This window comes from Nanorana parkeri, unplaced genomic scaffold (assembly GCF_000935625.1).
Source record: "Nanorana parkeri isolate BGI_ZX_2015 unplaced genomic scaffold, ASM93562v1 scaffold474, whole genome shotgun sequence".
Taxonomy (NCBI): domain Eukaryota; kingdom Metazoa; phylum Chordata; class Amphibia; order Anura; family Dicroglossidae; genus Nanorana; species Nanorana parkeri.
This window is the reverse complement of record NW_017306742.1, coordinates 102,533-120,466: the sequence shown is the minus strand read 5'-3', so window position 1 is coordinate 120,466 and position 17,934 is coordinate 102,533. Positions and strand designations below refer to the sequence as shown.

The following is a 17,934-nucleotide window of genomic DNA, read 5'->3' as shown; positions in this document are numbered from 1 at the left end:
AAATGTCATGGTTAAAGGTCCACAGATGTTTGGCCATATAGGGTAAATGTCATGGTTAAAGGTCCACAGATGTTTGGCCATATAGGGTAAATGTCATGGTTAAAGGTCCACAGATGTTTGGCCATATAGGGTAAATGTCATGGTTAAAGGTCCACAGATGTTTGGCCATATAGGGTAAATGTCATGGTTAAAGGTCCACAGATGTTTGGCCATATAGGGTAAATGTCATGGTTAAAGGTCCACAGATGTTTGGCCATATAGGGTAAATGTCATGGTTAAAGGTCCACAGATGTTTGGCCATATAGGGTAAATGTCATGGTTAAAGGTCCACAGATGTTTGGCCATATAGGGTAAATGTCATGGTTAAAGGTCCACAGATGTTTGGCCATATAGGGTAAATGTCATGGTTAAAGGTCCACAGATGTTTGGCCATATAGGGTAAATGTCATGGTTAAAGGTCCACAGATGTTTGGCCATATAGGGTAAATGTCATGGTTAAAGGTCCACAGATGTTTGGCCATATAGGGTAAATGTCATGGTTAAAGGTCCACAGATGTTTGGCCATATAGGGTAAATGTCATGGTTAAAGGTCCACAGATGTTTGGCCATATAGGGTAAATGTCATGGTTAAAGGTCCACAGATGTTTGGCCATATAGGGTAAATGTCATGGTTAAAGGTCCACAGATGTTTGGCCATATAGGGTAAATGTCATGGTTAAAGGTCCACAGATGTTTGGCCATATAGGGTAAATGTCATGGTTAAAGGTCCACAGATGTTTGGCCATATAGGGTAAATGTCATGGTTAAAGGTCCACAGATGTTTGGCCATATAGGGTAAATGTCATGGTTAAAGGTCCACAGATGTTTGGCCATATAGGGTAAATGTCATGGTTAAAGGTCCACAGATGTTTGGCCATATAGGGTAAATGTCATGGTTAAAGGTCCACAGATGTTTGGCCATATAGGGTAAATGTCATGGTTAAAGGTCCACAGATGTTTGGCCATATAGGGTAAATGTCATGGTTAAAGGTCCACAGATGTTTGGCCATATAGGGTAAATGTCATGGTTAAAGGTCCACAGATGTTTGGCCATATAGGGTAAATGTCATGGTTAAAGGTCCACAGATGTTTGGCCATATAGGGTAAATGTCATGGTTAAAGGTCCACAGATGTTTGGCCATATAGGGTAAATGTCATGGTTAAAGGTCCACAGATGTTTGGCCATATAGGGTAAATGTCATGGTTAAAGGTCCACAGATGTTTGGCCATATAGGGTAAATGTCATGGTTAAAGGTCCACAGATGTTTGGCCATATAGGGTAAATGTCATGGTTAAAGGTCCACAGATGTTTGGCCATATAGGGTAAATGTCATGGTTAAAGGTCCACAGATGTTTGGCCATATAGGGTAAATGTCATGGTTAAAGGTCCACAGATGTTTGGCCATATAGGGTAAATGTCATGGTTAAAGGTCCACAGATGTTTGGCCATATAGGGTAAATGTCATGGTTAAAGGTCCACAGATGTTTGGCCATATAGGGTAAATGTCATGGTTAAAGGTCCACAGATGTTTGGCCATATAGGGTAAATGTCATGGTTAAAGGTCCACAGATGTTTGGCCATATAGGGTAAATGTCATGGTTAAAGGTCCACAGATGTTTGGCCATATAGTGTAGGTGTGATGGCCAGGGGTCAGTAAAGTTATTAAAGCCTAACTCACAATATATATTTTTTTGTTTTAGATAGGAAGGGAGTTAAAAATTCCTACCAGGTTTTTATTTCTGGCCCCATTGAGGAGACGTTCTTAAATTTTCTGTCCTTTTGACTCCTGTACAAGAAATAGAGGAAACAGTTGTCATGGAGACAGAGAGCATCAGACAGCAATATTGAGCCTTCATCCCACTCAAAATGTGTCCATATTCTTGTATTTGTCCCCATTGGAGAAATTTCCACACCAAATATACAGACAATAACAGAAACCTGACAAATGCTCTTTCCTCGACTCCTCCAGATCCATCCACAATAAAAATAACATTCTGGCTGGAGTTGGGCTTCAAAAGGACATTGCATTGTATTCCACAAACCTTATGATAAAAATTGGACAAGTCCTTTAAAGCTGAACTCCATGGAAAATGTAAAACTACCCTTGAAGTGGGGCTCCTACTGCACTGCAAGGGTTAATTGCTGTTTTTAAAAAAAATCTGGGGTACCACTAAGAAGCATTTTTAGATACCTTATCCATCGCTCACCTGGTAGCCAGTGCTCTCCTCATCTCTCCAGCACTCCAGGTTGTGGGTGGGCCCTCGGCATCCTCACTTACAGTGCAGGACTCTTGTTGACCGTTACATGTGATGATGTTAGATAGCGACTTTTGGCCGGAGCACCAAAGATTACCACTAACATTCCCTTTCTGTGCAATGTCATTCAGAGTTGGAGGCCGATGAATGGTGCAAGATTTTACAAACAGAGTGCCTTGGGACCCGGATCAGCGACATCAGTTTGGGAGAACCAGACCTGTTAGCTACCGGAGTGGAGATAGAGCAGAACGGTAGGTAGAAACGTCTTGCCTAATAAACCTACGTCTTCTGGCCCTTGTGATGGCATTTTGTAGCTGAGCTGTCTCTTGAAACATCTGCATGCTATCCCAAACAACAACATTGTCCCCAAGCAACAGCGTGCTCCTCCTCTCCATTTGCGATCGCTCGTCTCCACTGACAGGCACATGAAACATCCAATCACAGGGCTGTAATGAGGAGAGGTATCAGTTGCCTCTTGTCTCTTGAGATGATTTTTATTTAAGAGTTGATCCAGATAGCATTACATATTCAATTTGGGACTGTGCTGACTGTTCACTAATAATATCTAGATGACTTTTTCTAATGTTTACTGCAATCATTGTGCAAATGGTCACTATATGGAAATTTTTGGCAATGCCAAGGGTGACAGGCGGGTCTGCCAGGTAGTAATAGATAAATGCTTGTATAGTCTAGGAGTTAAGGCATAGGCAGAAATACCCTCCTCATCTCTCCCCTGACAGCACTCTCCTCTGCTTTCAGAATGGAGGTCGAGCATTGGCATCCTTGCATACAGTGCAGGACTGCTGGTCCTACCTTGAACGTAATGATGCTGGTGGTCGCACGACCAGCACAGAAGAGTTGCCTTGTGCGACTGGTTGTATGGCAAGAAAAAGCTTGTGGAAGTGAGGAATAATAGAAGGGCCAGTTCACACCAATTGCGGTGCGATCCAGAGCGGTAGCTGCTGGAACGCACAGCAATCGCACGCTAAACTCCCCCCTTCGTTATGGGGCAGGAGGGGGCGTGGAGGTGCATTGTAATCAATGGCACTGTAGTCGTGCCCCCCGCTCACAGTGCGATCGGACGCGTGGCAAAACATTGCCTGTGTTGTGGTCCAGTTCAAACACAAAAAATAGAGCATGCAGCATTTTTTTGCGTTCGAAATGGACCGGAACGCAGGCAATGTTTTGCCACACGTCCGATCGCACTGCGGGCGGGGGGAATGGCTGCGGTGCTATTGACTTCATTGCTCTGCCATGCCCTCTTCCGGCCAAGAACGAAGGGGAAGTGTAGTGTGCGATTGGTGTACGTTCCAGCAGCTACCGCTCTGGAACAGACCGCATTTGGTGTGAACTAGCCCTAAGTATTTTTGCCTATTCCTTACCCCCTAGACCATGGGGTGGGCAATCTCCGGCCCTCCAGCTGTTGTGGAAGTACAAATCCCACGAGGCATTGCAAGATTCTCACAGCAGCCACAGGCATGACTCCCAGAGACAGATGCATGTTCGAATTTGTAGTTTCACAACAGCTGGAGGGACAAAGTTTGCCCACCCCAGCCCTAGACCAGAACAAGGCAAACCTCTCCCCTCCACCTGTGGTAATACTAAAAAAATCCCTCATGAATCTACCTCTTTGAGTCATACCTTTAGCTGTCAGAGTCTTGCAATGCCTTGCCTTATGGGACTTTTAGATGCTCCACAGGTGGAGGGTCAGAGTTTGCCCACCTCTGCCCTAGACTAAACAAGTTTGTATCCCTTACTACTCTTTAAAGTCACATTCACACTGTTGCACTGAAATTGGCATAACATACTTTGCCACAGTCACCCATGTGTTGCACTCCAGTGCTAATCATTTTGAATGGTACCCTGATTTACATGTGCTTTAGCGCCCCGCAATGCACAGATGGTGCGGATGTTTTAAAACCTTTGTTGCACTGAGCCAACAGCCCATTCGGAATATAGCAGCACACGCTAACTCACATAACATGCATTACCACAGCACAACAGTGTGAATTGGTCCTAAAGGGATGAGTGGGCAGCCCCTAAAGCTGACCTCCAGGCAAATATATGATACCAATGAATGGAGCTCTTTATTTATTAATATATCAACAACTTGTTTCAATGCAAGCATTGAAATTCACTTATCAGCTTCTTGCAGTCCCTGTATAGCAGAGCTTGGACTTTGGAGAAGGAGAAGCAGCACAAGGAGCCAATCAGCTATGTTGTGGGTGCATATGTGCTAACAAGGAGCGTGCTGATAGAAGGCGAGAGCAGTAACAGGGAGATAAGCTCATCACTGTGCTGCTTCTCCTTTTACTTTCCATTCACAGGCTGAGGGAGGGATAAGACCTGTAAATGTTAGTGAACTGCAGCAGAGAAATATCAGATCTCCTCCCAGGGTCGGATTTTCCACAAGGCCAACCAAGGCCCGGCCTTGGGGGCAGCGGGGAGTACAGGGGCAGCAGGGTTGTGGAATTCCTGTCTCCTGATGCCCGGGACATGCAGTTCCGGGTGCAGGGCGGGTAGTTGTTTTCTACATTTAGCCTTGCTTTGGGCAAGCAGAGCTAAATGTACAGCGAGGGAAGCAGCCACTTGTTTTATACAAGTGATCCCGGCGCTGTCGCTGAGATCACTTGTATGCGGCCTGCATACAGGGGGGCGCATTGAGGAACCTGTCCTTGGGGCAGCAGAGAGAGTAAATCCTCTGCCAGGCAGGGCTGTTCTGCTTGGTAGGGCTGTGTAAATTTCAGAACTAGATGGACATAAACACACAAATCCTTTGGCAAGTATAACAGCTCCCATATATGTATTTCACTTCTGTATTTAGCCATTTGCCTGGAGTTCAGCTTTAACCAACATGCCCAGACTTTGCACAAGACTTGGTGAATGACAGAAGGAATGCAATATGTCTCAATTTCTGAATTATATATAATAATGATGATGATGATGATGATGATGTGTTTGTGTGGCGGTTCTCTGACGCAGATTGCAGACTAATCATCTTTTTTTCTCCCAGAGAGATTCAATGTGTATTTGATGCCGTCTCCCAATTTAGATGTCCACGGGGAATGCACGCTGCAGATCACCTGCGAGAACATCTGCCTGTGGGACGTACAAAATCCGAGGCTGAAGCTGGTGTCTTGGCCGCTAAGCTCCCTACGGAGGTACGGGCGGGACCCAGCCTGGTTCACCTTTGAAGCTGGCAGGTGGGTGTAGACACAGCATGAGGAACGATAAAGGGAATGTACACGGATTAACGAGGAAGGGCGGCACAACTTGAGCTCTCTCCTGCTCGTGTTTCCTCATGGCTCTCAAACTGCAAGCCCAAAATGGTGTGTGCATATCAATAGAAAGGCTGATGCAAGGTGATCCTGTGACATTTAGGCCTCATTCACACGACAATCGGCCGGCACGTACAGCTCCGTGCTGCGTGCACGGCCGTATGGGGCAGCTCCCGGGAAGGACAGGTGCTGCGTGTGATTAGTACGCAGCCCGTGTCCTTCTCCGTACGCAGCCCTACGCTCACCCCAAGTGCAGGTCCGTATGGGTGCGGGTGTCCTAGCTCGGATGCAAACAGGATCCATCTTGTCAGCGTACGAGACACCCGCACCCATACGGCCGTGCCTGCAGCACGGAGCTGTACGTGCCAGCCTTTTCTTGTGTGAATGAGGCCTTAAGTACTTACATATTCTTAACAAGCAGTAACAAAGCCGGCAGCCAATCACCTGCTTGCTCCATTAGGGCATTCTGACAGCAGCCAGCAGTCAGAATACAATAGAAACAGCAGAAGATTTGTCCGTCAATGATCATAAGCGTTGAGGGAGGAATCTGTTCGCTCAGCCCGTCCGTTGAACGAAAAAAAGAGAACCAGGTATACCCCACTTTGCACAACACCCAGCATACAGACTGGTCACAGTAATGCAATCCCTGTCCTCAAAGGAGCTTACAATCTAATGTGCGCCATAAACACGCAGACACTGCTGGACCTGTCTGGTCAGATTGCCAATGAACCTACCAGCACATCTTCTGGTGACAGAAGGAAACCGAATGCCCAGAGAAAGACCACACAAGGAGAACCCACAACCCCAACGCTGCACCGTAGACCATGGACGCACAGCGCAATAATCCAAGGGTTGAGGACGCCGCAGGCTGGCTGCTTCTGCTGCAACATGTATCCCAGATAGCAAGCAAGTGAGCTGCAAGTTTGAAAATGACTTGCTAAACTATTGCTACTGCTACTTGCCGAGCTTAACAATTGTGTTGCACAATTACAGCAAGTCTGCATTGCAAGTCTCCAGATCAACATGCTTTACAAAAGTGCTGTACACTCACAGAGCTCTTGCCAAGACCTGCAGTACTTTTGATGTAGACTTGCCAAGCAAATCTACAACAAATTAAAAAAAGTGTCAAGTTGCGAGTGTTCTGCAAGTCTACAATGTGCCACGAATGTGTGCAGCAAGTTACCAAGAATTACAATTTCACCCTGCTGCAAGTTTGGGGCAAGTTATCCTTACTATCCGGGTATACAGTTCCTATACACCTGTTTAATAGGTGCATAGGAAGGGGTTAAATCTGCCATGTGCACACAGATCATTACAAAGACACATATAATAAACGTTCATTTCTGAAGGCAAAACTATCCCAAAAAATGCAAGCTCCTTTCATGTGTGCTCTGACAGTAAATGCATCCCTGGAGTCCCAGCATGAGCGCAAGATTGGCAGGTATGCTCACACCTGTGGGGGGAGCTGATCAGAGTCCCAGGAATGACATAACTTCCTGTAGAGATCTACAAAAAACACAGAGGACAGGTGAGTTCTCAGGTTATTGTGCTGTGTGTACACAGTTGTCTCCTCGCTGCACTCTGTGTGCTACATTGTATACAAATATTGATATTGCTTTGTACCTGATGTGATTAGTATCCTGAGTCTCTTCTTCTACTATCTGCTTTATTTGTCAACAAGACTTGCTGGAATCCCCAGCGGTAGACATAGATCATAGCCTGTCATTGTAGGGGAAGGAGGTGTGTGCTATGTGGATGTGATGGTCATGTGCAGAGTCATGTCCGGCACCAAGACATCAATCTTCCATCATTAGAATACTTCATATCTACTGGCTTCTCATATCTCAGTGGTGGAGATTTCAGCCATCATTCTCCTGCACTTGTCCTGTCCACTCTGGGATGTTTCCAAATCTGTTGCACTTTGAGAATTTAAAATAAATAAAATAATCCAACAGGCATGGTGGGGGCCCCTCATAATGGGCACAGCGGGTGTACAGACCCAGGAACTCAGCACAGGGATGGTGGGAGCTCCTCATAATGGGCACAGCAGGTGTACAGACCCAGGAACTCAGCACAGGGATGGTGGGAGCTCCTCATAATGGGCACAGCAGGTGTACAGACCCAGGAACTCAGCACAGGGATGGTGGGAGCTCCTCATAATGGGCACAGCAGGTGTACAGACCCAGGAACTCAGCACAGGGATGGTGGGAGCTCCTCATAATGGGCACAGCAGGTGTACAGACCCAGGAACTCAGCACAGGGATGGTGGGAGCTCCTCATAATGGGCACAGCAGGTGTACAGACCCAGGAACTCAGCACAGGGATGGTGGGAGCTCCTCATAATGGGCACAGCAGGTGTACAGACCCAGGAACTCAGCACAGGGATGGTGGGAGCTCCTCATAATGGGCACAGCAGGTGTACAGACCCAGGAACTCAGCACAGGGATGGTGGGAGCTCCTCATAATGGGCACAGCAGGTGTACAGACCCAGGAACTCAGCACAGGGATGGTGGGAGCTCCTCATAATGGGCACAGCAGGTGTACAGACCCAGGAACTCAGCACAGGGATGGTGGGAGCTCCTCATAATGGGCACAGCAGGTGTACAGACCCAGGAACTCAGCACAGGGATGGTGGGAGCTCCTCATAATGGGCACAGCAGGTGTACAGACCCAGGAACTCAGCACAGGGATGGTGGGAGCTCCTCATAATGGGCACAGCAGGTGTACAGACCCAGGAACTCAGCACAGGGATGGTGGGAGCTCCTCATAATGGGCACAGCAGGTGTACAGACCCAGGAACTCAGCACAGGGATGGTGGGAGCTCCTCATAATGGGCACAGCAGGTGTACAGACCCAGGAACTCAGCACAGGGATGGTGGGAGCTCCTCATAATGGGCACAGCAGGTGTACAGACCCAGGAACTCAGCACAGGGATGGTGGGAGCTCCTCATAATGGGCACAGCAGGTGTACAGACCCAGGAACTCAGCACAGGGATGGTGGGAGCTCCTCATAATGGGCACAGCAGGTGTACAGACCCAGGAACTCAGCACAGGGATGGTGGGAGCTCCTCATAATGGGCACAGCAGGTGTACAGACCCAGGAACTCAGCACAGGGATGGTGGGAGCTCCTCATAATGGGCACAGCAGGTGTACAGACCCAGGAACTCAGCACAGGGATGGTGGGAGCTCCTCATAATGGGCACAGCAGGTGTACAGACCCAGGAACTCAGCACAGGGATGGTGGGAGCTCCTCATAATGGGCACAGCAGGTGTACAGACCCAGGAACTCAGCACAGGGATGGTGGGAGCTCCTCATAATGGGCACAGCAGGTGTACAGACCCAGGAACTCAGCACAGGGATGGTGGGAGCTCCTCATAATGGGCACAGCAGGTGTACAGACCCAGGAACTCAGCACAGGGATGGTGGGAGCTCCTCATAATGGGCACAGCAGGTGTACAGACCCAGGAACTCAGCACAGGGATGGTGGGAGCTCCTCATAATGGGCACAGCAGGTGTACAGACCCAGGAACTCAGCACAGGGATGGTGGGAGCTCCTCATAATGGGCACAGCAGGTGTACAGACCCAGGAACTCAGCACAGGGATGGTGGGAGCTCCTCATAATGGGCACAGCAGGTGTACAGACCCAGGAACTCAGCACAGGGATGGTGGGAGCTCCTCATAATGGGCACAGCAGGTGTACAGACCCAGGAACTCAGCACAGGGATGGTGGGAGCTCCTCATAATGGGCACAGCAGGTGTACAGACCCAGGAACTCAGCACAGGGATGGTGGGAGCTCCTCATAATGGGCACAGCAGGTGTACAGACCCAGGAACTCAGCACAGGGATGGTGGGAGCTCCTCATAATGGGCACAGCAGGTGTACAGACCCAGGAACTCAGCACAGGGATGGTGGGAGCTCCTCATAATGGGCACAGCAGGTGTACAGACCCAGGAACTCAGCACAGGGATGGTGGGAGCTCCTCATAATGGGCACAGCAGGTGTACAGACCCAGGAACTCAGCACAGGGATGGTGGGAGCTCCTCATAATGGGCACAGCAGGTGTACAGACCCAGGAACTCAGCACAGGGATGGTGGGAGCTCCTCATAATGGGCACAGCAGGTGTACAGACCCAGGAACTCAGCACAGGGATGGTGGGAGCTCCTCATAATGGGCACAGCAGGTGTACAGACCCAGGAACTCAGCACAGGGATGGTGGGAGCCCCTCATAATGGACACAGCTGGTGTACGGACCCAGAACTCAGCACAGGGATGGTGGGAGCCCCTCATAACGGTCACAGCAGGTCATGCTAAATCCACAATGGAAACAAACATGATTCTTCATCAGTTTCATCTGGAAAAATTCGTACTTCAGTAATTGAATGAAGGATGGCCGCACTGTGTTCATATTTGTAGATGAAGTCAGAATATTGAAGGGTCAGATGATTGGATGGCTGAATGCATCCCGGTAAATTATGTCACTAATTTTGCACCTACAGGATGTCTGGAGATCTGGGCATGTTATCAGTTTACTGTCCTGACAGCTTCACCTTCTAAGTCCATAAGAGCAAAGCAACAAATTAATGTTAATGATGATTCCACCAGCTGCTTATATTATATCCTTCCCTTCCCTGGGAGCAATATCCTGTACTCGTAGGCATGGGGGAAGCAGGGAAGGCAAAATATAAGCAGATTAAACTTCCGCAGCAGCTAAAGCAAAAAACAAAAATGTAATATATCGCAGATTTCCAGTCCTTAGATGTGGTAGCTGCATTGGTTTAAATTCTTCAGTTTCCTTTATGTCAGCTGGTGATACTGTCAGTAACACACTTCCTGTCCTAGGTTGGCTATGCATACTTACAGTACTGTATGGAGGGAGCCATGGGTGCCACCCAGGCTGGACGAACATGTCTGACTTTGTACAACTTCAATAGATGAAAGGTTGGGGGATTAGTAGTTTACAGAAGGAAGATAACATTGTCGAACCGAAGGGCTGCTGTACGGGCTATTCAGTATAACCCGTACAGCTCCCGAAGCTTGCCAAGCGGCTCGACTGAGCCGAAGTGAACTTCCGAAGCATAGCGAACACCTCGCAAGCGACAGCTGGGCGGAGCCAGCTGTGATCTCACGGCTGGCTCCGCCCAGTTGCAATGACAGATCAGCGTCCCTAGGTGACCTGGGGACGCTGAATTTAAATTGTCATTAAACAATGACAACTGGGCGGAGCTGGCTGTGGCCAGTTGTTATTCATTGGCTGGGACCTGCTAAAAGACTCTAGCAGGTCCCGGCCAATAAGAAACAGGTGGGTGGAGCTAGCTGTCACTGCTAGCTCCGCCCAATTCTTTTAAACTTGTAAAATAAAAATTTAAACAAATCTTTATTTATGTTTTTAAATTTATCATTTATTTACATTTTGAAACATTTTTTTCTACTTTTTTCACTGATTTTCTATTCCGCTCAGTACCACGGAGGTACCGAGCAGAATAGCCGAGCCGAATGCCGCATGTTTGGCTGACCGAAGTGCATCGGAAGCCAGCCGATGTATGGCTGAAATCAGCTGTACAAACCTGAAGTGAATAACCGAACAGCGTTTGGCTCACTTCACTTCGGGTGAGTTATTCACTCGGCTGCCTTCGGCAGCTTTGTTTTATGCTTCTAGTTCAGCTCACAGGAAGTTCGCAGAGCATTTCATGTCTGGCACGATCACCGGGTATTTTCTGTACTCGCTGAAAAAAAAAAGACTAATGAAGCCGCCAAATCCGAGGCCGGGTAAGCTGCGGTATATGACATTTTTGTAGGTTGGTTGCTTTAAATCCAGTATCTGGATTGCCAGTTTGTGACCCCCGGCCAGTTGTTTGCAGTGTTTCCAGACAGACATCTGAGGCTGATAATATTTTTATCAGTTTGCTGTTTGCACAGGTTGGGATGGAAGCGCTTTGAACTAATGTGTTTGGCCGTAGCTTCAGTCGAGTCTCATCACGCGTTTTTGTGTTTGTCTGTTGGCAGGATGTGTGACACTGGGGAGGGCCTCTTTATCTTCCAAACCAGAGAAGGCGAAGCCATCTATCATAAAGTTCACTCGGCGGCGCTGGCGATAGCGGAGCAGCACGATCGGTTACTGCAAAGCGTCAAGAATTCAATGGTAAGTGCTGACGGTTATTATATCACATACCTGGAATGAAGGAGCCATTCCAAAAAACATCCTTGGGGTGGCTGTCATGCAGTAGCCAGTGTATAAATAATATATCCAAACTTGCTGCATGCTCGTTCAAGGTCAGTGACTCAGACGTGGCCGGACTGCTAACATTTGTAAGGCGTAGGTCAGCGGTGACAACCTCCTCTGTGTGGAGGAGACAACCTTTGTCTCAAAGATTTGTTATGACAATGAGTATATGCAAAGTCATAACTAGTTTTGATTGGTCTTGATGGAGGGTAGAAGGGTTAGAAGCCTTGGCAGTTTTTGTTGTTGTTGTTGTTGTTGAATGTGTCCTTGCTGGGAGATTCGCCCTCTCTATTTGTCCTGGTGAGTGTTTTACTCCAATACAGAAAGTGATGGGAAATCCAAACTTATACAGTTGCCACCGGAACAGTAATAAAGGGGAAATCTTCCAGTGGGGACACATGTTCTGGTGACAATTGTCTGAGAGACATGTAAAGAAGGATGAGTGGGACACAAATCTCATCAGCAGAGGTAACCTTGGGGGTCCCCGGGGTAATCTGAAGAATGGCAAGACGGATGAGTGGGCCACAAATCTAATCAGCAGAGGTAACCTTGGGGGTCCCCGGGGTAATCTGAAGAATGGCAAGACGGATGAGTGGGCCACAAATCTAATCAGCAGAGGTAACCTTGGGGGTCCCCGGGGTAATCTGAAGAATGGCAAGACGGATGAGTGGGCCACAAATCTAATCAGCAGGGGTAACCTTGGGGGTCCCAGGGGAATCTAAAGAATGGCAGGAAGGATGAGTGGGCCACAAATCTGATCATCAGGGGCAACTTTGGGAGTTCCTGGGGTAATCTGAAGACTGTCAAGAAGGATGAGTGGGCCACAAATCTTATCAACAGGGGTAACCTTGAGCCCATGTGTTTTAAGGGTGTCCAAAAACATCCCCTTCATTAGGGATTGAGCTGTGATGGCAAAGCTTCTAGCTGGTTTGGCAGCCATATCTCATACGCATTTCAGGCCCCCAACTTTACCCTAATTTGGGCCCAGCGCTCTACCAACTTATCTAAGAGGAGCATTTTCCTCCCTTTAGAGAGAATGTCTTTCAATTTCTTTTGCGTCTCAGATATAAGAAGTCAAGGGAAATTTCTCTAATGGAGCCGCAGATAGCAGTAATGACTAGGGACACATCGATACTGGTTTTTCAGTATCCAGTACGAGTACCGATGTTTATATTTCAGTACTCGCCGATACCGGTACTTCTGGTAGCACGGAGCCAGCTTCCCGGACAATCGGGAAGCCTGGCGGCATTACTTGCCACCTGGCTTCTCGTTTGCCCAGGAAGCCAACCTCGTAGTGTTTGGCCGGGAAACCGGCTTCCCAGCCAATCAGCGCGAGCATCCCAGTTAATCAGCATGGAGCTGGCTTCCCGGCCAATTAGGAAGCCGGGAGGCCGTTCATTACCCACTGCCTGGCTTCTTGATTGGCTGGGAAGCCGACTCCATGCTGATTGGCCGGGAAGCCGGCTCCATGTTCACCAATGGCACTGCCAGTCAGAGGAAATTGGGGGTAAGTATCGGAGCATTTGTCCGAGCACGAGTACGAGCCCAACTACTCGGTATCGCCACCGATACCGTTACTAGTATTGGAGCATCCCTAGTACAAAAAAAACAACAGGGGTTCTAGTCTTTACCCGCTCAGAAAAATGAAGACGTTTTGGCTGCACATACACAAGAGTTTTTTTGTCCAACATGAAAAAAAAAAGCCTGCCGCCCTCGAATGACCATCGGCCCCTGGCCTCGGAGTGCTCCTGTAATGTTGATGGAACACAGAGTAGTTCATTCAGAAAAGCTTTTATGTGTAGTGTTTTGCAATGAGAACTGATAAAAAATGTTTTCCAGTTCCGCAGGTGAGCGTGTTTTCTCAGCGCAGTGCACTTAGTACGCTCCTTAATTAGCTAAATAAATACACTCTGTTATATTTATTTACACCATGTGACAGCGCTGTCTCCTAGCGATGTGCTCTGCTAATTAAGATTTTATTTTTCATTACGGATGCCGTAATTACCATCCATCAATGCATTCATCATCCAGGTGTACCTGGAAGAGTCTGTCCTCCGGCTCCAGCCGCCGGCAGTCTTCATCCATCCAACCGTATTCCTATGAGCCGGCTGAGGATTCTGCAAGGAAAATCTGTCATGACTTAAATACGCGGAGCACATCAAACGCGTAAAACCGGCAACTCAGTGCGTGCCGCCATATAATGGATCATAACTCGCACCATCAAAGACCGATGTGGATATTCAACAGACTAGACATGTAAGCTGCGGAAAAATTCAGGTTCGGTTAGGATTTTTCATTATTTCATGGATTCAGGTCCAAAATGCAAATGCAATTCGGTTTGGGCTTTGGATTCGGAGGAAATCCGAATTTTAGTTAGTTTCGGATGAGTTTATGAACGAATATTCGTTGCGAATACCACAGAAAACCATTTACAGATATTAATACTGAAGCTGAATCTTGTAGACCCGAATGGCATTCCGGAGTCCGAATTTCCAAATTGCATTCGGGAGCTCCAGAAAGCAATACGGGTCTGGGAGCCATATACATACAGGGGCACCGAGGCATGGCCTCAGGGCAGCAGGGAGTAGAGGGGCAGCACAGCCACTGGACGGGTAGTTTTTGTCTACATTTAGCCCTGCTTCGGGCAAGCAGGGCTAAATGTACAGCGGGAAGCGATGCCGTCGAGTCAACCCTGCCATCTGGTTGCCATTCTCCATTGTCTGCAGAGAGAGTAAACCTGGCCCTGTATACATTACATACATAATATTAAAGCTTTTGCTTCCAGACCCGAATGGCATTCGGGAACTCCTGAATGCTACTCGGAAACTCGGACTCCATTTGGGTCTTGGAGCCTGAGGTTTATTATTATCTATGTACAATAACGAATATTCATTGCAGCAACATTGGGAGCCATATACACTGAGTGGCCAGATTATTATGACCACCTGACGTTTGTAGGTAAATTAGCTATAATTTGGCGCTGAAGTTGCTAGAGGGCCAGACCATTATAAATAGGGAAGCAGGTTGGTTACCACGACAGTAGAAGTGATTTGTTTCTGAAGATACGGGGAAACAACGCGATGTAACAGCCTTTGAACGTGGGATGATTGTTGGCGCTCGGAGCCATGGAGCGAGTATCAGCAAAACAGCAGAATTCGTTAAATGTTCAAGAGCAGCTGTTGTTAAAGTGTTCAAAGACCGGACTGTCAGCCGAAAATCTGGGTCTGAACGTGCGAATTGTGGCCGTCAGCGACTAGTCAATGTTAGGGCAGAACGGGGGAGGGGCAAGACTGGTACAAGAAAACAGAAGGGCAACAGTGCCGTGTCAGATTCCTCGCATCACCTTTCACCATCTCGTGGAGTCACCAGGCGACGAAGTCATCTCATGCAGTCATCTCGTGGCCCAACGAAGTACTGATGGGGTGGTCATAATAATCTGGCCACTCGGTGTATACATCAAACTAAAGCTGAGGTTCCCAGAATTCGGATTCAGACCCATTCGGATGCATTATAAAATTAAATGACATATCTGATTGGCCAGAAAAGTAAACGAAATTCGGACGGGATCAGAAATTTCGGAAATGAAAATTCGGATTTGAGCACATTTGGATGCATTGGGATTCGGAAATGTGGATGTGTCTGAACGTACACATTTTGATTCGGAACAAAACGAATAGCACATGTCTACAACAGACCCGTGTGCTGGCATCTGCGTGCATGAACATGATGACCCCAGGCATGGAGATGCCAGAGGGCGGGAGTACTGACAACAATGAGCGGCTGTGTTGGGTATCTACCATTATATAGTGACATGGGCATAACGCAAACATTAGTATTGGAAGTGTTTCCTTTTTGTACCAGCACATGTGACCTACTCTTTAAGTTAGTGGAACCCGTGGAGCATGTCCGAATATTCATGTATGCACAGAATGGCGATTTGGAAACTTTCTGTTCGTGAGTTGAGGAAGTGTTGGTGAAGTTCTGATGGTTTTGATTTTTAAATGTGTAAAGCAGAGGGCGCTTTCTAGAAGTAGATGGGCCCAGATGTGTCCTCAAGGCACCACCCATGGTGCAGTGAAGGGAAAAAGAGCATGCAATCATACTTGTACGTGCTTCATGTATTATATTGCATCTTTGGGGTTAATTTATAAAAGGTACATAGTATTTGAGGTTAAAAAAAGACACAGGTCCACAAGTTCAACCTTTGTGTGTGTGTGAGTGTCTCTTGTGCGTGCATGTGTGTATAAGAGTCCATGTGTGGTCTAGTATTTAAGTGTACGTATACCCTGCCGGGTGTGTACTGTTTACACAGCACAAGCGCCCCTAGGTGGTCCGACAAGTATATGAATGTCCTATACTGGTCAGCACCACCTAGGGGCGCTAGTGCCATGTGAATGGCTTTCGCCCAGTGTATTTAACTTTCATAACTAAACCCTTTAGCATTGCTGATCTTCTCCAGCCCATTTCAGCCTCTTCCTATCTTAACACACTGTCTCCAGCATCAGCTGTACATTATCACTCTGGACCGGCATGGAGGACCATGCTAGCACAATTTGTGTTGGTGCAGCCGCTTGTAGTCTTCACCAGGGGCTCATATGACAGGGTCACAATGAAGCAGCACAACTGGGAGATGGTTGCCACCCCACAACAAGTAGTGTCTAATTCCAAAGAACCTCATTAAAGGCTTAGTTGAGCTTTCGGACCGTGTTTTATGTTACACCGATATTTAGGGTGCAAAAATTAAACATGGTCCGTTCACAGCATTCAGAGAATTCCCCTTTTAAAGTGTTCCTGTGCCCCCACTAGTTACAGAAAAGTATTTGCATGCTCTGAATCAGCAGTAGAAACACTTTAAACCAGCACTCATTCGCCTCTGTAGCTATAGGCACTGTGGGGAAATCCATCCTCAAAATTCATGACCCGGGGAACTTAAATTTTAGCTGTATTTTGTATGAAAGCAGATCCGAGCAGCTTTGTAATGTAAACACACAGCAGATGCTCCATAACCATTAAAAAGAGATTGAAACCCGACTTTAGCGTCTTTGTTCTGGGATCTTCCAGGAACTTTGGGAATGAATTCACAGAACGTACTTCATAGTGCAAGCAGCTAGAGAGGTGAATGAGGGCTTGTTTTTAAAGCTTCTTTACTTCTTGTTACAAATATGTAAATATGTTACTGTCCTCGGTCTGGGCACATGTATCCAGGTCGTTGTATCCAGATTGTTAGCCCTGATGAAGGGAACTTCTTAGGTTCCTGAAATGCATTGCCATTTTATTTTTAACAGCAAAACAGACTTTTGTTTAAGTTCTGTGTTTCCTGCGTACATGCCTGTCTGTCACTACCCTTCCATGGCAGCATTCAATAATATAAAAAAATCTGATTTGATTTATTTATTTTATTTTTTTGTCTCCATTCTCACCAGCCTCCTTGCCCATCTCACAGTGCTGGACCTTGATTACTCCAGCACCCTGCAAAAAAAGCATACAATAATTTAAATTCCTTGAGGCCTCATTGATCACGTGGTGCTGCCACTTCCACCTTGACCAAGTTATTATCACCTCTTGACATTAGGGATGCACCGATATATCGGCCGCCGAAACATATCGGCCGAAAATTGCACTTTTGTCTAAATGCCGAAAGTGCAATTTTCCTGTCGATATATCGGCGCATCCCAGGTTTCTTTCCTCCCCGCTGGGCGCTGCTTTGTGTCCCAGCGGGGAGGAGAGAAAGTGACAGCCGGCCGAGCGCTTCGGGAGCAGATCGCTGTGAGCGGCCGGTGTCTCTCCTCCCACACCGCTCAGCCGCCTATCACAGTGCGGCAGAGCGGTGTGGGGGCAGAGACAGCGCTGTCACAGGAGGCTGGGCTCTCCTCCCTGCACCGTTCGCTCAGCCTCCCGTGACAGCGAGTGAAAGAGAGGAGAGCTATATAGTATGTCCTCAATTGTAGATAATTGAGGACATACTATATGTACTATAGCCTCAATTATGAATGAATGGGAAGTGATTGTGGTTATACTAAACATACTATGTCCTCATGTTATCAATGAACAGGAACACTCAGTATAAAGGACTCCTGTTCATTGATAACAGGGGATACAGAAAAAGAGATTGAGGACTCTGTGTTCTCAATCTCTT

General features: G+C 47.4%; 1 protein-coding gene across 2 annotated transcripts in view; it reads left to right on the top strand.

Annotated features, from left to right (window-relative positions):
• DOK5 (docking protein 5) overlaps nt 1–17,934 on the top strand; it is a 75,486-nt gene that overhangs the window by 45,606 nt on the left and 11,946 nt on the right. Inside the window, exons 4-6 of one of the 2 annotated variants that reach the window (XM_018560689.1) lie at nt 2,427–2,546; nt 5,348–5,498; nt 11,582–11,717. In XM_018560689.1, coding sequence (XP_018416191.1) covers nt 2,427–2,546; nt 5,348–5,498; nt 11,582–11,717 — 407 coding nt within the window. Of the gene's footprint in view, nt 1–2,426; nt 2,547–5,308; nt 5,499–11,581; nt 11,718–17,934 lie in introns of both variants that reach the window. The other variant, XM_018560688.1, reaches the window with a different exon arrangement.